The sequence below is a fragment of the Ictalurus punctatus genome, chromosome 8, assembly GCF_001660625.3.
Source record: "Ictalurus punctatus breed USDA103 chromosome 8, Coco_2.0, whole genome shotgun sequence".
In the NCBI taxonomy this organism is placed as follows: domain Eukaryota; kingdom Metazoa; phylum Chordata; class Actinopteri; order Siluriformes; family Ictaluridae; genus Ictalurus; species Ictalurus punctatus.
In genome coordinates this window covers 9551109-9576966 of record NC_030423.2, presented here as the reverse complement: position 1 = coordinate 9576966, position 25858 = coordinate 9551109, and the positions used below count along the sequence as shown (strand labels likewise).

General features: G+C 37.8%; 1 protein-coding gene, 2 long non-coding RNA genes and 1 pseudogene across 3 annotated transcripts; 2 read left to right on the top strand and 2 right to left on the bottom strand.

Annotated features, from left to right (window-relative positions):
• Positions 1-785: 785 nt before the first annotated feature.
• On the bottom strand, positions 786-12135 carry fnta (farnesyltransferase, CAAX box, alpha). Its single transcript, XM_017473687.3, has 9 exons — positions 11918-12135; positions 11000-11085; positions 10782-10896; positions 9029-9133; positions 8559-8685; positions 5206-5354; positions 4967-5029; positions 4426-4600; positions 786-1815 (listed from the first exon to the last, which is right to left on the bottom strand). Exons 1-9 carry the CDS (start codon positions 12049-12051, stop codon positions 1672-1674), a joined length of 1098 nt encoding a protein of 365 aa, XP_017329176.1. The 5' UTR covers positions 12052-12135; the 3' UTR covers positions 786-1671.
• LOC108268642 (uncharacterized) lies at positions 11092-20722 on the top strand. The gene is made up of 4 exons (XR_008396881.1): positions 11092-11529; positions 13112-13195; positions 19466-19644; positions 20519-20722. It is a non-coding gene; the product is annotated as an uncharacterized LOC108268642 (long non-coding RNA).
• An 821-nt stretch (positions 20723-21543) lies between these two features.
• LOC128633478 (uncharacterized) lies at positions 21544-22800 on the bottom strand. Its single transcript, XR_008396883.1, has 2 exons — positions 22686-22800; positions 21544-22394 (listed from the first exon to the last, which is right to left on the bottom strand). It is a non-coding gene; the product is annotated as an uncharacterized LOC128633478 (long non-coding RNA).
• Positions 22801-23191: 391 nt separating this feature from the next.
• Positions 23192-24596, top strand: LOC108268527 (lysyl oxidase homolog 3A-like; annotated as a pseudogene).
• Positions 24597-25858: the final 1262 nt, after the last annotated feature.

Sequence of the window (25858 nt, the reverse complement as noted above, 5' to 3'; positions counted from 1 at the left end):
TTACAGTATGTTTGGAGAAAGAAAACACTGAATTCCAGCATAAAAACCTTATCCCATCTGTGAAACATGGTGGTGGTAGTATCGTGGCTTGGGGCTGTTTTGCTGCAGCTGGGCCAGGACAGCTTCCCATCATTGATGGAACAATGACTTCTGAATTATAACGGCACATTCTACAGGAAAATGTCAGGACATCTGTCTTGGAGTCAAAGCTGTTCTATACTGAGGAATGGGCTAAAATTCCTCCAAGCCAACGTGCAGGAAACGTTTAGTTGCAGTTATTTGCTGCACAAGTGTCAAAGAGAGGTGTCCGAACGTCACAGCCTTGCAGAAATTTGTGTTGTCTCTTCTGATAAATTAAATGAAAGGCATGGTAATAAGCTGAACTGAATTACTTCAGAAAGTGATGTAGGATGCTGAACTATGCAGTGCAATGGTCCTCCAGCAGTACTAATCTGACACTCCTGTCATAATTAAAGCCATAATTAAGCTTCATCCATATTCTTTCAGCAATAAAGTATTTCAACATGAATAAAAGTCGGTGCATTTCCTTATTTTAGATGAGAAATACACATCTTCCTCTCCCTTTTCCAGTTTTGTCTTTGTTGGTGTTAAATCCTATAGTTAAACTCTGCAGCCTTCCAAGAATTATTATTATTATTATTTTTTTTTTTGTATAAACCCTGCTAATGAACTCCGTATATACCCCCTCAGTGGTGTAGGCTCCATTAGAACACATCCCTAATTTATGGGAACAGATTATGAAAATTGAGTACAGACAACATAAATCAGAGCAACTTTACGAATTTATTAGCTGCAGGCCTTCGTGAAGACATAATGTGGGAAAATTGGACTAAATCAAATATATTGCAGACTCAGGGGTACCAAAAAGACAAAAATAAAACCATGAATGAATGCTGGTTGAATTCATTTAGAAGGCATCTGCTCAGCAGTAGTGGCAAAACCCCCTTTCACACAGGGAAATGCGCATCTGTTCTAAATCAAATTAGTTTCTCTGCACCAATTTAGCCTTTAAGTCACCGACTTTAAAATATCCAGAGAAGAAGAGACTGGGTCTGCTCTCTTCAAAGCAAAAAGTATTGACAGAATGAGTATTCTTCAGAGTGATCACCACATAGCCTGATGAGAAGTGTTCCCCTCATCTTGCAACTTTCTAAGATTTACCCACAGGAGAGCATACCTGCAATCTCTATACATCAAGAACAAACATTGTGTTAACCTTTCTGTTTTATTGTAAGCATACAAAAACAATCATACACACAGGAACAGGAACTTTACAGGAGTTTGCTAGGGAATATTTTGGCAAGTGTTTTGTATACATTTTGCAGTTTGGGCATATATTTGTGTAGTCCTTTATTATTCATGCTAAATTTCTTTTCTCTATTCAGAGTCTGAATTCCAAACTTCTTGTCAACTTGCTAGCAAACTATGACTGACTCACTGTAGCCTTCGAATCTCGTCACATGACTACACAAAGCTTTCATATTCTTCCTCTACTTGACTTGCAACAACTACATAATGGGTTTTACCAATATGGTAAAACTAAAATACAGAAACACACAGTTCAACGAGAGTCTTGTAAGCTTTTAAGTAAGAGTCTTACTCCCTCGAACCAGTTACACAGATCTGTGGTTCACTCTTTCTTTTTCTCTCTCAGTTATTGCTGGGGATCTCCTGCTCCTCGGTGGAGGTAGACTGGATGTCTTCTGAACCGTACTTGCTCTGAAGCGAGCGGGCCACGTAGCGCCAGTATTCCCGCCGGACAGTATCCTTCTCCTGGGCAAGCAGCTCACAGATCTAAAAAAGAGATGGGGTGAATAACGGGAGAAGGGGAGAGCTAATTAAGACCAATTACTACAGATTATCAAATATACAATGACACCGTAAAACACTGGAAATTTCCCCAGAAGGCATAGACAACCTGACCAGCACTTTCTGTAGAGCTGACCTTTTTTCACACAGGAAGAGGGATCGGTTTACAGTATTCCTTAGGGAACAATACACCTCACTGTGAGACACTAAAAGCCTTTCAGCTCAAGGAAAAGTGATCCTACTGTTAACGATTCTCAATATACAGCACTTCTTGCTCTATCTGAAAAGGTCACTTGTATGGGTTTGTTTCTTTAACACTTAAATATGTGTGTGTTGCCATTCCTTATTCATTCTGCTGGGGGGCGGGGATGAGGGAAACCCCTCAGCGTTAGGTTTTAATTAAAGTATCTTTGTGAAATGACTTTGTTGATGCCTTCTCAAAAATATTATGGTCATTTCACAGTAAGTGACTGCACAGAAATTGTTCAATCACAGACCTTTTTTTTATTGCACTGTGGAGACAACAATGTAACAATCTTTTTATTACTTAATTAAATAAAACATCTCAGTATATGTGAATTGTAATCTGACTTGGAATTGTTATTGATTCAAAAGTGCAATTTGATGACTGCCAAAATATACTGGATTGCAGCCTGTGTAGTATGTGTGTGTATACGTACACATACTCACCAGCCACTTTATTAAGAACACCTGTACACTTGCTCATTCATGCAAATATCCAATCAGCCAATTATCTGCATCAATCAATGCATAAAGTCATTAAGACTGTTGAGAGAATTTTGAGGAACTCAAATAATCACTATTTTCAACCGTAGTGAGCTGAAAAGCATGCACAACAAATTAGACCTTGAGGTAGATGAGCTACAACTCCAGAAAACCACACTGTGTTTCATGCCTGTGAGCCAAGAACAAGAATTTTAAATTATATAACTGAAGATTAGAAATCTTGATTCTTGATTTCTGCTGCAGCATGCAGACGGAAGGGTCAAAATTTGACATCAAATTCATGAATCCATGGAGCCAAATTGCCTTCTGTCAACAGGTTAGGCTGGTGGTGGTGTAATGGTGGTGGGAATGTTCTCTTGGCACACATTGGGCTGTTTAATACCAATCAAGCATGGATTAATTGCCATGGGAGAATCGCAGCATGAATGTCTAGCAATTATGTGATGCAATCAACATGAATCAGAATCTGAAAGCAACGTTTCAAACAGCTTATAGAATCTATACCATGAGAACAGAAGGCTGTTCTCAGAGCAAAGCAGGTCTTTCCCAGTATTAGTATAGTGTTCCTAATAAAGTGACTGGTGAGTGCATGTATGTGCAGTGCCACATGTAGTAAACGGGCCTACCTTGCTCAAAACAACAATCATCCACATTATCATAACATTATCCCAGCAGCTGCACATTTATCAAATACACACCTTTCTATAGACAATAATGGATTAAACAAGTCTAGGAATGGCTGAGATGGACAACTAATCACCTGGTATTCTGCTGTATCTCGAATGGGTCTCAACTATATTTCGTCAGTAGCAGCGTGTCCAAAAGTCACCCAGTGTCACACCTCAAAGCTCGAAATACTAGTCAATACTAAAAATCTGAAAAGCAAAGTTGGACTGCATTTCAATAATGAACTGGTTCCCAGTGATTCCCACTGGTTCTTCTCTCCTTACTGCTGTACACTCCCTGTTTAATGTTCCTGATCAATCATTCAGATTGATGCACACAAACCACATGGAAAATTCTAATCCCCTTTGACCAAAATGGAAATTTTACCACAGTCTTGTACATGGATTGTAGAATTCGAAAACATCTAATAGCCTTATGAAATCTGGCCAGTAAATTTTAAATGCGTAAGCATAGACCCCTCAATCAAACCAAGTAAATTCACTGGTTTTTTTTGTTTGTTTGTTTTACTTTACCTTTAACTCTACACATGCACTTCTTTAATTAATGTAATTTTAGTAATTCTACCAATATTAATTTTTTTTTTATGGTCGTTAGCTTAGGAACAAATTACGACAGCTCTCTATAGCAGTGATTAAATGCTCTTTTACAGTTTTGTATCTAGTTACACAGGTGTTCTTTAAAATTTTTTTTTTTTTTTTTTTTTTTTTTTTTTTTTTTTTTACACGATTAAACACAGCATCTGCTGATTTTAATATCTTACGGGTCTGAAACTATAATTTACCTTAACCTACCGTTACAAAGCGTTTCAACCTTTGCTGCACACCTATTCATTTTGAAGAATAACCCTTGCTATGTTCACCCATTTTGTGGGAGTAGAACATGACGGCCTTATTCATATCTGAATGTGGATTTAAAGGAATGTGGCAGCCCTAGCCTACTGTTTATTTTCCCATTAGACAGATGTACTTTTAATATACATGAGGCTTGGTAAAATTCCAGTTGTTCAATAATCGTTCAAGACAATCGCTGTGCATTCAAGAATCATTTTCCCCGTTCCTATAGATCAATTCGGTGTAATAATTTCTATATCTGTATTAGTCCAACAAGTATAACATTTGGGCAGTGTTTTTACTTTTTTAATTATTATTATTATTTATTTACCTTTAAGGTCTTGCTGAGTGTGTCAATCTTGTTGTTACTGTTGTTGGTTTCGAGTGCGTCCTCGTAGAAATCCACTAGGAAACCAAGCAGATGTGGTGAGCAGCATGTCTCCTGCAGTTCCTGAACTTGCTGCAGCACCCCAGGATGCGTCGATAGTCCTGTCGCCTGCAGAATCCTACCTCAAATCAATCAAATCATACATACACACACACACACACACACACACACACACACACACACACACACACACACACACACACACACACACACACGCGACAGTTTTTAGTTCAAAACTCACAAACCTCCATGTGGCAAATTCAAATTGTTGCCCTGAGATTACAAAACAAGGCAAGTTAAACGTCTATTTTGTGGTTTGTGAATGATTCCCGGTTTTCACTATGATCACCAAGAATGAGTCAAAATCTTCTATATTGAGAAATGGTGCCATCTACTGTACATATGCAGTCCATCAACAGACAAAATTATAAACAAGCAATCAATATATTTTCATGGATAAGAACAAAGTACAACTCTTACTCACCCTTTCAGATAGTTCCATGCACTTTCGTTGTGAGGTGCTTTCTTGATTTGTTTTATGGTGTACCTTTTTTGCCAAAAAGAAAAAGAAAAAAAAAAAAGAGAACCAAACTGTTATGCTGTTCTAATCAGTGACTAAAATGATATAAATGGTAACAAGCCCCTAGAAGGAAATAACCATGCATCATGTAAGAAGAAAGAAGAAATATGACTGATTTAGCCTCGTCTATTTGCAGCACTCACTGCACTTCTCGCTCTAGCACTTCTGCAGGAGTGTAAGTGGTGGTATGACTGATGACAAAATGACGCTGGTTCCACGCCGAGTTATTCCTCACATCCTCCTCCAGCAGCTCCTCCACATATTCCAACTCCCCGTCCCACATTTTATATTCCTGTGCACCACAGAGACACACACAGACACAGAGAAAGAGAAAGTTTCAATACTTTCTGCTCGACATTTACATTTATTCACATGCCAGATGCTTTGACCCAAATCAAATTGCAACTTATACAATCCACGCACAAAGCTGAATAGTTGACAGGCAAAGGAATATGTCAGCGTTTTACTGTGTCTGTAGCCTGGGTGAGGTTACCACAATCATTTTAAAATAACTCCCTCCACTGAGAGAACAGAAAACCCAGTTATTCAGAAATTACTCACACTGGAAGTCTAGTTTCCTGTCATTCAATTAAAAAAAAAAGTGATCCACTTCTGCAACTCATGAATTCTTCAGTAAAAGTCAACTTTATAATAAACCTCCATACATGTCTCTATAATTAGGCCAATTTCAGAAAATGGGAATGACTTTTTGTGCACTTATGCATTATCAAATGTATATACTGAGGTGTCTCAGTGCCTATGATCACACATGGATTAAATAAATAAATTAATTAATTAATAAATAACCTGTTTAACTATATTAATAATGCGCAAGCACCCAACAATAGTAGATTAGAAAGCACAACCAGGTTTTCCCTACCACAGAAAGGCTAAGTCTTTTTGCGGAGCACCTTAAAGCTGCAGTACAGAACAAAAATCAACTATTGCACAAGAAAATTTTAAAAATAATAAATAAATAAAAAGTGTTCAAACCGGTCTCCTTACCTTTCCCTGATTCGCAACGGTAAGCTTATAATTATGATTTATAATTTGAGCTGTCTGATCGGATTTCGCGGAAAATGTCAGTTTGAGGTCATTCGTCTATGCATGGTTACATCACGTCCGTAAAAAGAAAGAAGAGCCGGCTACTATATCGTGTGCGTGGGGGTGGAGGATGGTGGAGTGTTTGTAGCTTTGTGTTCTTACAACAGTTGCTTAGAATATAAACTTGTCATCTAGATGGCTATTTTTAATCTGGATCATTCTAAACGCAACCATCGTTGACATCTGGGGAATCAACTATTGTCAAAACCAAGAAGTCTCAAACTGCAGAGAGCCTGTGGTGAAAAAGGGAATGCGACAGAGCCCATGCTAAAACCAGAACAAAAATACAACTCTGAGGTCTGAAGGGATTGAAGACTGATGCAGAGATGGCTTTTCTGTTGAACAGGTAAGACATTTCAGTGGCTCAATAGGTAGCTAGCTAACATTAGCGCACTTGTTCACTTGATTCAGCTAGGTATCAAGTCTCCAATGTTATTGTTTGTTTTGCTATTGTCAGTGTGGTAAATTACACTTATTTTCTGCTAGCTATGAGAGAGCGCAACTCGCCTCTACTCCAAGAAAACCATATCCACTGCCACCTCCGTTGTTAAGTATTAGAGGTAATATACAACCTATATGTATACCTCAAACCGTCAGGTTCATCCGCACACCCACATATCCCACAGTATCGGAGCAACCCACAACCCACATTTAAAAAAATAAAATAAAATAAATAAATACAAAAACTCTGCAAGTAACTTGCAATTTTATATTAGATAATGGCCGATAATCGATTTTACGGATATTTTTCCCAATATTTAAGCATTTTTCTATAATTGGATATAGGTGCTGTAATATTGGCTCCACCAATAAATGGCGCCATCTTGTGTGTGTTTTGAGAATTGCGTGCCATTGTAGTACTGCATCTGTTTTTTGTTAGAATTATTTTTGTGCTTTAGTTTACCTCATCGGAGGTTTTATTTAAGAAAAAATAATAATACAAAATAATAGTGCACTTTATTTATTTATTTTTTTGCACTCTTTAAGACCCCTCTATTTATTCTTCTATAAATAATTGTTTTGTTTTGTATGTAAGGAGGAAGTGAAATTGACAATTGTTATAAATAAAACAGCTTGCTCAGTTCAGTTGTTACCACTCTGCCAAAAACAATTAAAACAATAAATAAATATCGGTTCTGCATATCGGTTATCGGGCACATAAACATGCAAATAATCGGTATCAGTTATAAAAAAAAATCGATATCGGTCTGTCTCTATTTTAAAGTTCAAACAGAGATGGCGATAGACAGGCAAAAGATCAGTACTGCAGCTTTAAGTCAAATGAATGTAAAAAAAAAAAAAAAAGCATTTCGGTGACCTGTCAGAATGAACGTAAAAAACAACAGTGGGAGTTCTATGCGGTGACAAAAACAAAACAAAACGGTGAGGTGGCTTGGTCTCAAACAGAAAGGTAATCTGGCAACATGAATGACCTGCCAATCAACAATCAGTGTTTGTGGGTCATTCTATCTTAAGTGGTGCAATAATTGCTTGACCGTTTTTACTTTTCCCAAATTTATTTGGTGTGGTGTGAATACCTCTACATATTGGCATTGCAAAAACCACGTTATTTGTTGAAATTAATTGACTTTTGACTATAAGTGTAATAAGTGTTGCCAGCTTTCTTGGTAAGGAGGACATGCATGAAACGTATGAAAAACAACGTGGAAAAGAAAAAAAAACTTAGGAAATAATAATAATAGTTATTTTATGTATAAATAAACCACCACCACCCCCAGAAACCCAGACAGCACCCAAGTCCTCTGAAAACCTAGGGAAAACCCTGACAACCTTCTGGTCACCAAGACAAAACTATTACAGCACATGATTTTTATCTTCCCAAAGTTATAGTGGCACTCTTAAGAGCTTACTCTCGTAAAACTCCACATGCTGACATACTGTAATAAAATATCCACAAGCTTTTGTCTCCTCAAATTACAGTACACCTACTGTATACACACTGTAACTCAACTTAAAATTCCAGTAACCAGACATGGGTGCTCTTCCCTCCATAGCTACGCATGTAAACGACAGCTACCAGTTACGGTTGTATTAAAGCTGCTGAAACAATTTAAATCTGCAACTGTAGTAGTCTGTTCAGTTTGCTATCTCTAAACCATCCCAGGAATTTAGTATCCTTTAACATCCTTGGTGAAGTCATACTTTGCAGAAGGGGTGGGCAAATCACCATCCTGGTTGCCAAGGAGAAACAGGTTTTGTTCCAAATCCTGCCGCCAGCTGCTTCTGAGATTCACCCTCAAAAAGTTCACATCTAATCTCCTGTTAAGTAACGCTTTCAGAAAAAGAAAAAGAGAGAGAAAAAAAAAGAAAAGAAAGGGAATAAAACCCACCTTGTTTTTAAGGGAAAAACATGAGCTTGTTTAGATATTACCTGAATGACCCACTGTCTGTGCTGCCACGCGTGGTAGTTCTTGGCATCCTGAACGAGGATCTCAGATGTGAACTGCAGCTCTTCAGATGGATCATTAAGCCACTCAACCACCATGCGCCTGTGATGCCTTTAGCCAAGCACAAAGAGCAAAGTCAAGGGGACTGGAGTGTAACAACACTATAAGCTTTACAAGTGGACAGCATTCAAGAGAAAGAGTTTATCAAGAGGAAGATCTTAACTGCAATAACTACACATATTATAGCATAAAAGCCAAAGGAAGTGAAGAACATAGCTTGTCCTTGGCTGTTAAGAACAACAATACACTGAGAAATCTAATTATAAACATGTGGTAATTAAAAATCTAACTGTATATGCAACAGTAAAATCATTAAACTGGGACACAGGTTTTTTTTTTTTTTTTTTTGTGATTCCAGGTTAGTTAATTGATAATAAAGTGAGGGTGGTATTACCAGACTTGATAGTTCTTGGGTTGGTCTTCTATAATCGCAGTGATATATTTCATCTCCTTTCGCAGATCCTTCTCCAAAGCCTGCAGCAGTACTCTCCTGTAGTGCCTGTGCAGAGGATTCCAGCAAGCAAAGCATGAGGAAACCATATTACCATTAACCTTTAAATGGAGCTAGAGCTGGGTGATAAGACAGTATAATTTCAAAACTGACTGTGTGATTGGTAAGGTGTCCAAATACTTTTGGTAGCCCAGGTAACTTACTACTGATCAAGCTCAACACACTCCCTATAACAAACACTTGTCCTTATAACACAAAGGCAAAAGAAATTAGCTCACATTAAAGCTATGCACTTGTGTAGATTACAGTATGGCTTATAAATGTGGTACTTAGCCAGAAAAAAAGCCACATTCTTCTAGTTCATAACAACCCTAGATAGAGATTTTTTTCTGACGCTGGTCACATGATCACATTCTGTCTTGGAGAGCCTGCAGAATTACCAGAAATCTACTGATGATTTCTGCAGATTGTGACCGTCTGGATCACAATAACCGGCACACATTACAGGTATACACAATTAAGTTATAACGCTTACAAAAAGAGTTCTTCAGTAGCTTTCAAATGACAAGCCCTGCACCACTGCAACCTACAGTGCATGAGAAAAAGTCGCAGAAGTCAGGCATTTTATCCGACTTTGGAGCTCTATTTTCAGTTAAACTGACACATTAGTCCAGATAATGGGGTCTACTGCCTCAAGAAGAGGAGTTTAAGTATCTCAGGATCTTATTAGCAAATGAGGGTAGAGCAGAGCGAGAGACTGATAAACAGATCGGTGCAGCATCAGCAGTCACATGGACACTGTACAGGTCTGTCCTGGTGAAGGGAGAGTTGAGCCAAAATGTGACACTATCAATTTACTGGTCAATCTACATCCCAACCCTCAACTTTGGCCACGAGCTCTGGGTAGTGACCAAACGAACGAGGTCTCTGATACAAGTGGCAGAAATTAGCTTCCTTTGACAGGGTGGCTGGGCTCGGCCTTAGAGATATGGTGAGGAGATCGGACATTTGGAGGAAGATTCAGGCATCTGTCTAGGATGCCTACTGTAGAGATGGGGAGGTGTTTCAGGAATGTCCAACAGGGAGAAGACCCCAGGGCAGACCAAGGACTAGATGGAGAGATTATATCTCTTGTCTGGCCTGGGAGTGCCTTGGTAACCCTGTGGAGGAGCTGGTTGGAGAGAGGGAGGTCTGGGCATCTCTACTTAGACTGATGCCCCCCGACCCTGAAAAGCGGAAGAAAATGGATGGGATGGATGGATGGATGGATGGATGACACCACAGATGCAGCTACTCAACTCATTATGTTTCAGTCAATCACTGAAACAGGTCAATTTATTAATTCAATGTGTATGTATTTTTAGGACATGATAAACCTGTAGTACTTTTTTACCCCTGTTTCTAGCCAATTTTATGCATTTAGTTTTATATAGGAAAAAAGCACACTGTTTTTCATTGTTTATGATTCAGAAATAATTTCTTTTCAGTCAGAATTTTTCCTTCATTAAAATTTGGCTCAAAATCTGAATCGAATAGTGACACCAGTATCGTGACTGGAGTGCATCTGTATTGTTACACCCCTATATCTGAACATCTCAATGTACTCCAACAAGGTGCACCTACACAGTATGCGTGTCCAAAAAAAGGGTGTTCAAAGTAGTGTGAGAATACTTCTCCTGTCCTCTACCAAACTCACCATACTGTATAATTTGCGGCGTTAAGGTCAATGGCCTCAGCGGTGAGCGCGAACGCCCTCTCACTCTTCTCATCATTCTTCAGCAAGGCTCTGAAGTAATCAAACACATCTGTGACTGTAAAGACACAAAGCCACCACATTTACATACTTCATTTATTTAAAGTATATGCGTGTGTATGTGTGTGTGTAAACTGAACAAGCAAAATTCCTTCACTCACATCTGTCTGAATATGCGATTTTTACCACAGGGTTGGGCCCATCATCCTGAGGAACAGGCTCCAGATCTGCCCAATCTTTCCTGTCCCTTTTCAAAAAGAAAGAAAATAAAAGTTATGCTTGGTTAAAAGGCTTACACTTTAAACATGTACACATTACTACCCATCTGAACATCCAGCTTGTTTTGCTGAGCTACAAGACACCAAAACACAAGCTGAACTGGTACTTTTACTGATGGTCAAAGCTGGCAGAAAGGAAACTGCATTACTAATACAACTGCTAGACAGACAAGACATTTTAAAGAAGATATCACAAGAGTAAGGCAATTGTAAAATAATTAACACAACAGGGGACAGTGGTGGCTTGGTGGTTATGGCTCTGGGTTACTGATCGGAAGGTCGGGGGTTGATTCCCCAGCTCTGCCAAGCTGCCACTGTTGGGCCCATGAGCAAGGCCCTTAACCCTCTCTACTCCAGGGGGCGCTGTATCATGGCTGACCCTGCACTCTGACCCAGCTTCCTGACAGGCTGGGGTATGCGAAGAAAACTATTTCACTGTGCTCTACTGTATATGTGACCAATAAAGACTCATTTATATATAGTCAAGTAATAATGAAGCTGTGAACATATCGAACTAGCTGACAAAGAGAAACACAAAGTGGGAGCTGGTCAGAACAAGCATCACAGTGCTCCAATGAGACTGGCTGTAAACAACCGAAAGTTAGCTTTGCGCGTTTCAGAAACCACTCTTTAGTTAAAAAAAAAAAAAAACTAATATTTTCTCAGATAATATAGTAACCAGTGAATTATCCACAGTAAAGTTGTTTAACTTTCTAAAGCCGTGCGTGAGAATAGGAACTGCAGCAGCCGGCTATGCTAACTAACTAACTAGCAAACTAGCCACACAGCTGCAGTATTTACCTGTAAAACAGATACCCGCCGCTCAGAGACTCTTCCATGTCCATATTTAGTTCTTCTTCCACATGGTCATAGTTTATATTGACCTCCTGGACCGCATCGGACACAGCGTTAGACATTTCCTCAGCTGATGCCATTTTGAATGAAAGTGAACTAGCTAGCTCGTCTAAATGGATGAGAGGCCAGGCAAGCTGAGTCTGACAGTCGTGTGAAGTCAGACACGACTCTAAAGGACGAGGACGAATCAAAATAAAAGCGTCCGGCTCTGATTATGAAGTCGGATTCTGTTTCATAAATGGAGACTAAGTTTTAATAGAAACATATTAACCTGATGTCACGAATAAAGTTGTTATTGTTACTGTATCAGTAAGTAGTAACTCAATAACAAGATCAACCTAATGAAATGTTACAATATACAAATAGTACTTTTCTTATTCATTAGACAAAATGACTGGACTATAGACATTAATCTTAACACACGTGCAATGGTCAATACATATTCCAACATGATAAACACCAAGAATGTCTGTGAATTAATGTTAACATGTCTAGATTGCTGATGATAAAGAAGTCCTGATAAAATTAGTATACAGGGATTAGAAAATGTATTTTTCATTCATGGTTTGTTCTGAAAGGAAACAATATTTTAGGTCCTTGCTCCAGCATTTCTTGCCCCCTCTTTAGTTGGAAACCAATTAGAAAAAAAAAAAAGAATGGTTAATAATAATGATTAATCATTCATATATTCTTTACATATTATAGTCCATGTACTTATTTTGTTCACTTGAGCGTTCCTTTTCTTTGCAGTGTGATTGTTACTTGTAGAAAAAATGTTTTCTTCACAGATTTTCCTGCCATCATCCCATCTATGAAACCCTGCTAGTGTTTATGTCTTTATGTAGTCAGGTGTGAACTAAGTGACAAATTATTTTAGCCCTATTGTGAAAATATTTAGGATATACTTTCTTCAAATCAGACTGGTATTGAAAGCTAAAGTTATTAACTCTTTAAGCACTTTGAAAATAACACGTAAACTGTGGAACAATTTAGAGTGATTTTGTCTGCATTTTCAATTAAACTCAATTAAAAATGTAGTCCGTTTTCATTTTCATTCCCTGTAACGCTTCTCATCTTTGTTAGTATATTGACATATAGTGATGTGGCAGTGTGTGATCAGTGAATCATTCTCACCTTTAGAGTCGGCGATGAAGCAGCAACAGGAGCAACAAGGAGTGGTGGAGGTTAAAGGTCGTGATAGGCCTGATGGTGAAGCTTCTGCAGGTAATAGTTGTATCTACACAGTTTGTTGCACTAAATGGACATAAGAGACCATCATGCAAGAGAAAACATGAATTCTTATTAAAATGCACAACGAAAAATGTATAAACCATAAATATAATATAATTGAACCGTAAATTAGAGATCCATAGAGTGGATTATAGCTTTTTGTTGGAATTTGTGCAGCTATTTGACTGCTGTTGTGAAGAATACTAAAGGTGTCTTACACAGATCTCTAGTGATAACACTCAGGGGGACATCTGGTAGCACTTCTTTCACCTGATGTGCCATCTGCACCACTCTAGGATCCTCTGCTCCAGCGCTCGAGCCCAGAAAACCCTGTACCACAAGGAAAAGAACATGTAAATATAAAGTGACAAACAGTAAGAAATGTTTTGGGGAAGAAAAACAAAAAACTTCCAATACCCAACTTGCATATCCTTTTATAAATGTGAATGTGGATATGCTCAGAATCAACCAATCACATTCAGAATCATGTTAAATACTAATTAGTATACACCTTCCAGCAGTTAAAGTGACTGATTACACCCAAATAAAGTACCACTGCTCCAATAGGATTTTGGTAACATCCACCTGGAAAAGCCATGGACCACAAAGAGCTTACAAAGCAGGTACAGCATCTCATTGTTGAAAAATATCAATCAGGAGGGTTACAAAAAATGTCCAAGGCATCGGAACACTGTAAAGACAATAATCAACAAGTGAAGAAAATATGGCACGACAGTGACACTACTAAGAACAGGTCCTTACTCTAAAATGAATGAGAAGATCAGGAGAAAACTGGTCAGGGAGGCTGCCAAAAGGCCTAGAGCAACATTAAAATAATTGCAGCAACTTCTGGCAAGTACTGGTTGCTCCCTACATGTGACAACAATCTCCCAAATTAATTATTCATATCTCTGGGCTATGGGGTAGGGTGGCAAGATGTTAACCAAAAATAAATAAATAAAAATACATCCAATCTCCCAAAACTATGTGGAATAACGTGTTATGGTCTGATGAGACCAGCGTTTAACTTTTTGGCTAACACACCAAAATATTTGTTTTGTGTTGCCCAAAAACAAAGCACATCACCAAAAGAACACCAACCCCATGGGGAAGCATGGTGGTGGCAGCATCATACTTTTGGGACGGTTTTCTTCAGATGGAACTGGGGCTTTAATCAGGGTGAATGGAATAATGAATAGATCCAAATACCAGTCAATTGTGCAAAACCTTAAGGCTTCTTCTAAAACACTTACAAAGAAAAGGAATTTCACCTTTCATCTTGACAATGACCCAAAGCAACCCTCCAGATCAACAAAGAAATTATCAAAATGAAAAAAGGAATAAGAAACTGAGGGCAGGCTTTGAGGGGAGGAGAAAAAAAAGACAAAGCGAAACTTCACCAAAACGAGATCAAGGTTTTGGAATGGCTGAGCCAGAGTCCAGACCTCAATACAATCAAAAATCTGTGGGGTGACCTGAAGAAGGCTGCATAGGAGATGCCCAGCCAAACAGAGTTAAGGTGCTTTTGCAAGGAAGAATGGCAAAATATTGCTACATCAAGCTGTACCAAACTGATTGACTCTTACCCAAAAGACTGGATGTTGTGATAAAATCTATAGGTGCTTCAACTATGTACAACCCCAATTCCAAGAAAGTTGGGACAGTATGGAAAATGCAAAAAAAAAAAAAAAAAACAACACTAAAAAAAAATTCAGTTCACCCTGTATTATATTGAAAACACATTATTTGATGTTTTATTGTATGCATTTAATTTATTTTTTAAAATGATAATTTATCATGTCAAATCTGATGAATACATCACACACCAAAAAGAGTATAGAATATCATTATCAGAATATCATAGAAAAGTAATTTTTCCCCCCATAAATTAATACAAAAAGTGGAACTTACATATATTCTAGATTTATTACACAAAAGGTGAAATATTTCAAGCCTTTTTTTTTTGTTTGTTTTAATCTGGATTACGGTTTACAGCTCATGGAAATCAAAAATCCAGTATCTCAAAATATTACATGATGGCTGTTTTGTCCAGAAACTATTTGAAATGTTGACTTGTCGGACCACAAAACATGATTCCACTTTGCTAATGTCCATCTGATGAGACCAATTCCAGAGAAGTGGGCTGCACTTCTGGACAGTGTTGATGTACGGCTTCTGCTTTGCATAGTAAAGCATTAACTTGTATCTGTAGGTGCAGCGGCGAATGGTGTTGACTGACAAAGGTTTACCAAAGTATTCCCGAGCCCATGTCAGGATATCTATTACAGACTCATGACGATTTTTAAGACAGTGATGTTTGAGGGATCGGAGGTCATACACATTCAAAAGTGGTTTTCGGCCTTGCCCTTTACGCACTGAGATTTCACCAGATTCCTTAATTATATTCTGCACTGTAGAAAGTGAAAAGCCCAAAAGCCCACCGATTTGTCTTTGGGGAATGTTATTCTCAAAGTGTTGGATTATCCTCTGATGCATATGCATATGAGATTGGCGGGCCTCGACATCCTTGCTCTTAAGGACTAGGCCTTTTTTAGAGCCTCCTTATATACTATCATTAGACGATTGCCTCACCTGCTTCACATCACCTTCATATTTCAACTTGTCACATCGCTATTAGTCCTAAATGTCCCCTTTTTGGAACGATTTGCATGCATCAATTTCAAAATAAATGTTTATCTTCAAAACACTATGCAGTTTATTAGGTAAAACCTCAAATACATTGTCTTTTTAAGTTTTTTGTTTAAATACAAGTCAAAGAACATTTACAAATCACTCCTGTTTGTTTGTTTTTTAAAGCATTTTACATACTGTCCCAACTTTTTTGGAACTGGGGTTGTATTTTTCTCATATGAATTCATACAGGTGCCAATAAATGTTTCACACCTATATTTAACAAAGTTTTTTTTTTTTTTTTTGATAAACCTGTGTTTTGTTTGCAGTTTTTTGATTTCCATGAGAGCAGAGTATTTTTGTGATTTTTTTAAACAATGTTCAAAACGTTCAATGAGAAACAATTTTTCACAGCCTTCTTTGCTCATATTATTTATTTATATATATATATATATATATATATATATATATATATATATATATATATATATATATATATATATATATTTATTTATTTATTTATATATACATACACACACATACATATATATACATTATATATATATATATATATGTATATATATGTATATATATATATATATATATATATATTCATTTTCAGAAATATTATTCGAAATGCCGCTCTTTCCCTACAATTAGCACTCAATTACAACATGTGCTCAGCATATGTGATAACCTTTTCAAAATGATTAGAAAAGCATCCACGACAATTCCCTCAAGAAGCTGCTGAGAAAATGCCATAAACTCACAAAGCAGTCATTGAAATGCTGAAGAATGTTAAATATAATATAGATTTGTTTAATTCTGGTAAATACATAATCATATATTGTATGTGCTGAGGGTGATGGGTAGTGTTTCCTCCGGGCTGTCTGGTTTCGTCTCATTTCCCAAAACACATACTGGAAGGTGGACTGATATGACCGAGTGTGTGAATGTGTGAGCATAATGCCTTATGATGAACTGGTATGTAATCCAGGGTGTACTCCTGCCTCATGCCCTGTATAGGCTCGAGAACCACCCCAACCTTTACCAAGATGAAGGGATTACTAAAGATGAATGATTGAAAATATATGTCTTATTTCCTAAGTTTTTATGACTTATTTTTTTTTCCATTTCCAGATTTGTCCAAACTTAGTACTGCATAGAACAAAAATATGATAAAGGGACAAATAAAGCATGAGTCTTCAGAATAATCATGGGAAGTGTTGATTGCATGGCTGAAGCCTGAGGAAAATAGGAAGCAACCAAGAGAGTTTCGCTGCTGGCTGCTTTTTGAGTCTTAGATGTAATTTTATCTTAGTCATTGAGTGTTGAATGCTTATCTTAATTTAGTGCACTGCTCAAAGAACACATCTTATGTCATTGAAATAATCTCTTCTACAATGGAAAAAAAAGCTGTCATGTCTTATAATGAAGTGAGATACACTACACAATAGACATAAACATATAAATCCTAGCTCTATCCTAGACTATTGATTCTGAGAGTTTCTAAACGTAATCCACTTGATGATATATCACTAGTATTTGCATGGTTCTTGACAGTTAATAACTGTCAGACTGTTCATCTGTGAGACTTAATGCCAAAATATTGCTGGAGACTCTGGTGAATGGGCCTATTCTTTTGTGAGTTTATGGCTTGTCCATGTGTATAATGTATCTTTAGCAATTTCTGAAGTATTTGTCTAGCCCAGCCCCCCCTCGTAGTCTGTCTGTCTCCTTCACTGTCTCTTTCTGTGCAGAAACTGCAGTCCACGTCAAAGACACTTTTGCAGATTCGCACCAGATGGTGAAATGTAAGCAGAGAGTGCTGTGCTACACAGACCATGTTCATGGGTGATGTGTGCATGCACAGGAAGGAACCAGTGAAAGGGGGGGGGGGGGGTTGAAAGGACCAGAAAAGGGGCTGATTGAGTCTTTGAAGGGATAAGCTCACTGAGAAAGGTACTGTTAAAGGTATTAGCAAAAAAGCATGATTTAGAAAAATACATTTGCTGTTAAATTAATCATTATGACAAATTAAGGGCCATATTCAGAATTGAGATACACTCTCCGAAATAATAGTACTAAACTGTACCTATCCTTGTTGCAAGGGTAGGATACAACCTTTAATCAAGGATACATCTTTTATACCTTTTAATATGCATCTTTCATCTTTCTTTCTGGAAACATGAATACAGTGCATCTGGAAAGTATTTACAGCACTTCACTTTTTCCACATTTTGTTATGTTTCACCCTTATTCCAAAATGGATTAAATTCATTATTTTCCTCAAAATTCTACAAACAATACCCCATAATGACAATGTGAAAGAAATTTGTTTGAAATCTTTGCAAAAGTAAATAAATAAATAAATAAATAAAGCACATGTACATAAGTATTCACAGCCTTTGCCATGACACTCAAAATTGAGTTGAGGTGCATCCTGATTCCACTGATCATCCTTGAGATGTTTCTACAACTTGACTGGAGTCCACCTCTGGTAAATTCAGTTGATTGGACATGATTTGGAAAGTCACACACCTGTCTATATAAAGGTCCCACAGTTAATAATGCATGTCAGAGCACAAACCAAGCCATGAAGTCCAAGGAATTGTCTGTAGACCTCCGAGACAGGATTGTATCAAGGCACAGATCTGGGGAAAGGTACAGAAACATTTCTGCAGCATTGAAGGTCCCAATGAGAACAGTGCCCTCCATCATCCATTAATGGAAGAAGTTTGGAACCATCAGGACTCTTCCTAGAGCTGGCCGCCCGGCCAAACTGAGTGATCGGGGGAGAAGGGCTTTAGTCGGGGAGGTGACCAAAAACCCGATGGTCACTCTGACAGAGCTCCAGCGTGTCTCCGTGGAGAGAGGAGAACTTTCCAGAAGAACAACCATCTCTGCAGCACTCCACCAATCAGGCCTGTGTGGTAGAGTGGCCAGACGGAAGCCAGTCCTCAGTAAAAGGCACATGACAGCCCGCCTGGAGTTTGCCAAAAGGCACCTGAAGGACTTTCAGACCATGATGAAACAAAGCTTGAACTCTTTGGCCTGAATGGCAAGCGTCATGTCTGGAGGAAACCAGGCACCAGTCATCACCTGGACAATACCATCCCTACAGTGAAGCATGGTGGTGGTATCATCATGCTGTGGGGATGTTTTTCAGTGGCAAGAACTGGGAGACTAGTCAGGATAGAAGGAAAGATGAATGCAGCAATGTACAGAGACATCCTTGATGAAAACCTGCTCCAGAGCACTCTGGACCTCAGACTGGGGTGAAGGTTCATCTTCCAACAGGATAATGACCCTAAGCACACATTGTTGCCTCTTGAAGGAATAGTGCACACTGTAGGAAATAATTTTACTAGCAGCTTCTCTCAAAGCTCTGAAAATGTATGGAATGGGTTTGTGCTGAAAGCTTACTATAGTGTAAGAGCATTTATTGAAAATCTCAAATTGTGTAATGTTGTTGACTTTGAAAAATACTCCATACAAACTTTCTCTTTCTCTGCTTTCTCTTTAGCAGTAAACCATCACTTTAGAATAAGGACTAGATTTCAGTCATTAGTTAAAATAGGGACTATTTAAAGTCATAACAGTAACAAAGGTAGTTCTTTGTCTCTGACCCAGTCTAAGGTGCATCTTAAGGGTGGTGCGAGGACAGGGGAAGGCCTGGTGGAGGTCCTGAAGGCCTGAAGGGCTTCGCGTGGGTGATGACCACTGGAGCTTGCAGTCGGCTAGCGTGGTATGCAGAGAACTGGGCTTCGGCACTGCTAAAGAGGCTCTGACTGATGCACGCATGATCCAAGGTGGATTACACTGAGCAATGAGCACGTAACTTATAGCTTGAAAAGAAAGTGTTTAACCATTATAGGCTGATATAATGAAATACTGATAATGTCCTTGTAAGCTTTCTGAACAGCGCATGCCTGCATGTGAAACTATTATAAGCCATTTTTGTGCAAACTTATTATTGTGCATCGTGATCTTTATTTTGCTCATATTAATGAGAAAATGCAATATTGTGTAATGGTAACCTGACTAAAGGCAGGGGACACATCTACATGAATGAGGTACGGTGCCGTGGGAATGAGAAGAGATTGTGGGCTTGCCCTCATAACATCACTGCTAAGAAGTGCAAACACACGGAGGATGCTGCAGTGAAGTGCAACGCCCCTTACATGGGCTTTGAAAAAAGGGTCAGAATCTCTACTTCTAGATACATAGGATTAGTTTAGCTTAATAGTTCGAATTACAACACATGTTTTTTTCTGATGCGTCTGATATCTTTTATAAACTTATTGTCAACTCAGAGGTCAACTAAGTTACACTTGTTTTGTTACATTTTAACCAATCAATTATTTATATAGTCTATTATGAATATTTGATGGCATACATTTTGTTTATCACTGAGTTGACAAAGAAATCAGTCAAAGAAACTTTTTCCTGAAAGTATCTAAAATTTCTTTTTCGATTATGTATTTAAAAAAAAAAAAAAGACCTTTCAGTACAATGCATAATGTTTTTTTCAACTTTATGACTGATGTTTAGTGTACCCTTAATTGTAGAATCACCCCATGATCTTTCATGGATGCACTACCTAGTGACTTTAACTGAGTCACTGGTTTGAACAGAATTTTACTTTCCTTTGCTGTTTGTTGCTTGTCTCTAAACTCATCGCAGATCCGTATAACTGGAGGCCGTACACAACTGGAGGGTCGGGTGGAGATTCTGGCCACTAATGCTGATGCTTTAGTGCTGCCTGATCTGTGGGGATGACTGGACTTCTTGAGAGGCCATGGTGGCATGCAGGCAGCTGGGACTGGGACATGCTAGCAGCGGCCTCAGAGTAAGAATTCCCAGAATTTCAAGAGCATGTGTATTATATCAGAGGTACCCAGCTCAGTTACCAGAGAATTATTTGCTCAATCTAACATGCCTGGCTTTAATATTCAGACCTTGGAGTTATTTTTGGTAAAAGTGAGAAGTTGTGCATCAAGATGTATCTGCTTTGACCTTACTGAAGATTAACAATGTATTGCTGTATATCTAAAAACATAGAATTGTCAGATAGAGCCATATATGTACTGTGCAGGGAGGTAGTTGCCAAAAGTATGGATCTGCCTCAGTGCCTTAAAGAAGCAGAGTATTAAACAGGAGTGGATGTCTATAACAACATGCTGAGATTGTAGCATAAGTGAACTCAGGACAAGAAACAAAACACACAGAGACTATTGTCGAAGCGAAGCGGGTTGCATTTGTAGATTCAAGATGTGGACTGACAGATTCCAGATGCTGGAACACTCAGGAGTACTACAAGGTTTTCATTTTCATAACTATAAATCTTAAGCACTTGCTGTACTGTAGTATAATATCCTCCTTAATCAGTGATGCGTTGTTCATGGAAAAAAGTCAGCAGCTCAAGTCGGCTCTTTAGTTGAGAATGGTTGGTAAATGAAGACTAGATCATATGACCTTTTATTACTATTAAAAGTATTTTGGGAAATGCAGAACCATGTTATAATACCAAGGACTGGCATTTGGCAAATGAGTTAAATATTTTGCATCAGGCACTTCTGTGGCAGACAACAAAGTAAATTAACAACATAGGGAATAAAATTGGTTTATTCCATTGATAATAGACCACAAACTGGTCAGGACTCGACACCGAAACTTCTGTATTGTAAAATTTACTTCCAGTGTAAAATTTTAGCAGTGCAGAACTCATAGAGCTTACAAACTGCAGTTTTGTCATCATTCCAAACAAAAGACTTTTATACACACAGCACGAAATCAACGTGTTTTCCCACCCTCTTTTTATTGACAGGATATAATAGGCCCTGGTCATTGGATGTTTTTGAACTATCAGCCGATAGCCGGAAAAATAGTCTTTATCGGCCGATACATTGGTGCATAATCTAATTTCAATCAAATACAGCTGGTACAGTACACTGTGAAATGAAACAACATTCCTCTAGGACCATGGTGCTACTTAAAACAACATGATCATGAGACGACACAGAACTAAATAAGATCTACACATTCTACACAGAGTGCAGATGCAAACATGAGCTAACAACACATGACAATACAATACTACTAAAACAGGACAATAGGCACAGTGAAGCCCTGAACAGTACACAGTTTTAGTGCTGAAGGAGTAACAAGGAGTAACAATATAATTTAAAAATGGTATAATTGTAAACAGAACATGCCATGACTTGGTGTTCAACAAATTAGCTTATACCAAATATGGACATAGCAGTTATTGAGGTAGCAGCCAGGTAAAGTGTAAATTCCTCATCTTAAAATTAAGCACTGACACAAAAGCACAATAATATGAATGAATGAATACCTTACATAATAGAATTACAGTCCTGTTTATATTCACTGGATTGTCATCACGTAACTCAGTGAATAGACCTTGCAGAGATCCAGGATCCATGTAGAGACCCGTATGGTCAGGGGCAGTACAGACCACAAGGGCAGAGCAGCTGTACAGGTTGGCCCCAGGTGGCACAATAAGAAGGCCATGGAGGATGACGGCCTTGGTTATATTCTGCAAGCAAACACAATAACAAAGGACTGCTGTATGAATCAGCATTTTCATTCCTGAATTTAGATTTGTAAAACACAACAAATACTCATGCTATGATTTTGTAGATGCAAACGTGTATAGTATATCATGGATCTGCACTCCAGTAATACATGACAGAAACATCTAAACACAATCTATCTGGTTTAATCTACCATTATTATCAGACTGCTTGTGCACCCTCATTATTATGAGAGATAAGGTCAATAGATGTAGATGTAGGACAGCTGGATTTGAATCATCAGCAAAATGTACCATTTTAAGGAAAAAGTAAGCTTTCAATTCCAGCTTGCACATCTGGATATAAAAGGTATATACAGGTTTTAGAGCAACATATGCTTCCAACCAGATTCCATCCCATCTTTACTTCTGAGAGACTCTCCAAGATACTCTTTTTATACCCAGTCATGTTACTAACCTGTTGCCAATTAACCTAATTAGTTGCTAAATGTTCCTCCAGCTGTTTCTTTTTAGTGACACTTACTTTTCCAGCCTTTTGTTGCCCTGTCCAAACTTTGAGACGTGGTGTGACCATCAAATTAAAAATTACCATATATTTTTCTTAAAACGGTACATTTCCTCAGTTTAAACATTTTAAATGTTTTCTATGTTCTATTGTGAATAACATATGGGTTTATGAGTTTTGCAAATCATTGTGTTCTGTTTTTATTTACATTTTACCCAGCGTCCCAACTTTTTTGGACTTGGGGTGGGATTTGTCTTCATGGTTGGATAGTTTTTAGGTTACGTGTTGACAGAAAATGAGAAGCATATGATTTGTTAACTTCATTGCTACAGGTGTTTCAAAACAATATGAGTGTGCCAACTTTGGTGAGCAGGGCATCACGGTTGGCTTCTGGGACACAGACATGATATAGACTGCCAGTGGATTGATATCACTGATGTTAAACCCGGAAACTACATACTGCAGGTAAACAATAAGAACCTTATTCATGAAAAATAAATAAATAAATTATTGTCATACAAACACAATCCACAACAGATACCTATATTTTTTTGGAAATGCAGAACACCACTATAATGGCAAAGAAATGTAAATATGGTGTTCACAATCTGCACTCTGTGGCAGAGATATGAAACTGCAAAAGCACAGCAAATTAATAATACTTAAGCATACATTCACCGTCCACTTTAATAGGAACACTTGTACGCCTGCTCATTTATGCCGTTATCTAATCATTCAATCAATCCCAAGAGATCAGCAGTTTTTGAAATACTCAAACCGGCCCATCTGGCACCAACAACTATGCCACAGTTAGTCACAGAGATCACATTTATCCCCCCATTCTAATGTTTGATGTGAAGCTCTGGACCTGTATCTGTATGATTTTATGCATTGTGTGCTGATATTTGATTGAATGATTATATAACTGCATAAATGAGCAGGTATACAAGTGTTCCTATTAAAGTGGACAGTGACTGTAGGAGGGTGAGGCATGTTAAAAAAAAAAAAAAAAAAAAAAAAAGGTTTATTAAACTGACACACAATGCTATACTGAACGAGGGAAGATACACCTGTAGGATTCATTAGTTAATATTAACATAAACTGGTCAGTCATTTGTTTATTTAGCACTTTCTTCCTCCAAAATATGTAACGCATTTCGCTGGCTCTGTCTCTCACAGGTTATACTAAACCCCAACTTTGAGGTAGCAGAAAGTGACTTCACCAATAACGCCATGCGCTACAATTGCAAATACGATGGTCATCGAATCTGGCTGCATCAGTGCCACTTAGGTAACTACTAACCCTATTTGTATAGATTTGCAATGTTTAGACTTTTCACTTTTCAAGACATCCCACCATTAATTAGCTCATTATTTATTATCTACCTTATATGTTTCTTCTTAGCAATACAATCATTTTATTTAATATTTTGTTCTTAGGTGATTCATACAGCGAAGAAGCAGAGAAGGAGTTTGAACTTTATCCTGGTCAGCTGAATAATCAGATCTTATAACACCAATCACCATCACCAGGAACTGCTTTAAGCCACAATGAGAATAGCTTTATAATATACCTAATTATTTATTCTTATTGAGTAGTTTTAATATAGCATCCACCAAGACCAAATCAGACATATCTCTTTACCAACATCTGAGGAGTTCTGTGGAATACCATGGACAACAGCTAGCATTTTTGCGTACAGTCAGCCCAGGAGCAGTTGAACAGAGGACCTTAAATTAGCCCTTTGTCTAAAAAAAAAAAAAAAAAAAGAAAGAAAAAGGAAATAGCTGAAGGGAGCAGCCCAATTTTGTACTTCCTCATTAACGAACCAGTCCACGTTCATCCTTCTTCTAGTCCCTATAATAGATAAATAAGCTTTTAGAAAACTTAAAGCATTTTAAAGGGAATGTTCATAATGGATGCATTTATAAAATGTTGAGGATATTTTTCAACAAAATGTTTGAACTATATGTATTTATCCCTGGTGATTTCAGTTTATAGAAACTTTAAGAAAGTGGATTTTCAGCATATATATATATGTGCACTTTATCATTGTTTGTTACATTTCACATGGCATGAAGTTGAACTCTCAAACTCCATCTATAATTTATGGAAGCCCTAAGCAGCCATGCATTATTACTTTTTTTGTTTCTGCTGTTTTCTCACGATGTAATTTTATTGTGAGAAAATCTCATCCTTTGTGAATGGGACTGGTGTTACATCAAGGGCGTAGGTTTGGTCTCAATATTGGTAAGGACACCCACCCACTCCGGGAGAAAAAAAAAAGGACTGTTTAATGTTGACAACCAACTGGTTTATTAAAATATAACATCTATATTTACATTAAGATCTGTATTTACATTTAAATACAAATTATACAAAGCAACAGATCAAAGACTAAAAGAAAGTAAACTATGAAATTACTTGTTAATGGAAAAGAGAAAAAGACAAACAAAAAAAATGTTTTGCATCCAACATCAACATTCTTCATGATAGTCCTTGGTGTCTATTTAAACAATCCAAACAGCGACTAAAGCTATCTGTGGCATTCTTCCAATTATTGAAACCCTTTTTACAGAAGGCAGGGTCATTCTTTTTTTAACGCTATTACTTTCCGCAGTGCAAGGCTGGTGACGTTTGGTCGCTGACAGGTTTTCATTTTAAATCAATGTGGCTACTGGACAGTTAGTTTACTACATATTACTTACGCTTTGGGTGGGGAAAAAGCTCCTGATGTCTCATAGATTTTTTTGGTGGCATGATATCTGACATGTCCCTACCGTCCATATGCAAATCTACGCCCTTGTGTTACATGCACGTTGGCCTCTTCACCATCATAAATGTAATAATTGCCCGCTGTAGAGATGGACTTGATCTCCACATTAAGAAAGAGGGGTGTCCCCTTTCTCAAGCGTTGGACACTAATGTGTAAATCGTCAATCTTGCAACGATGAGGTATTT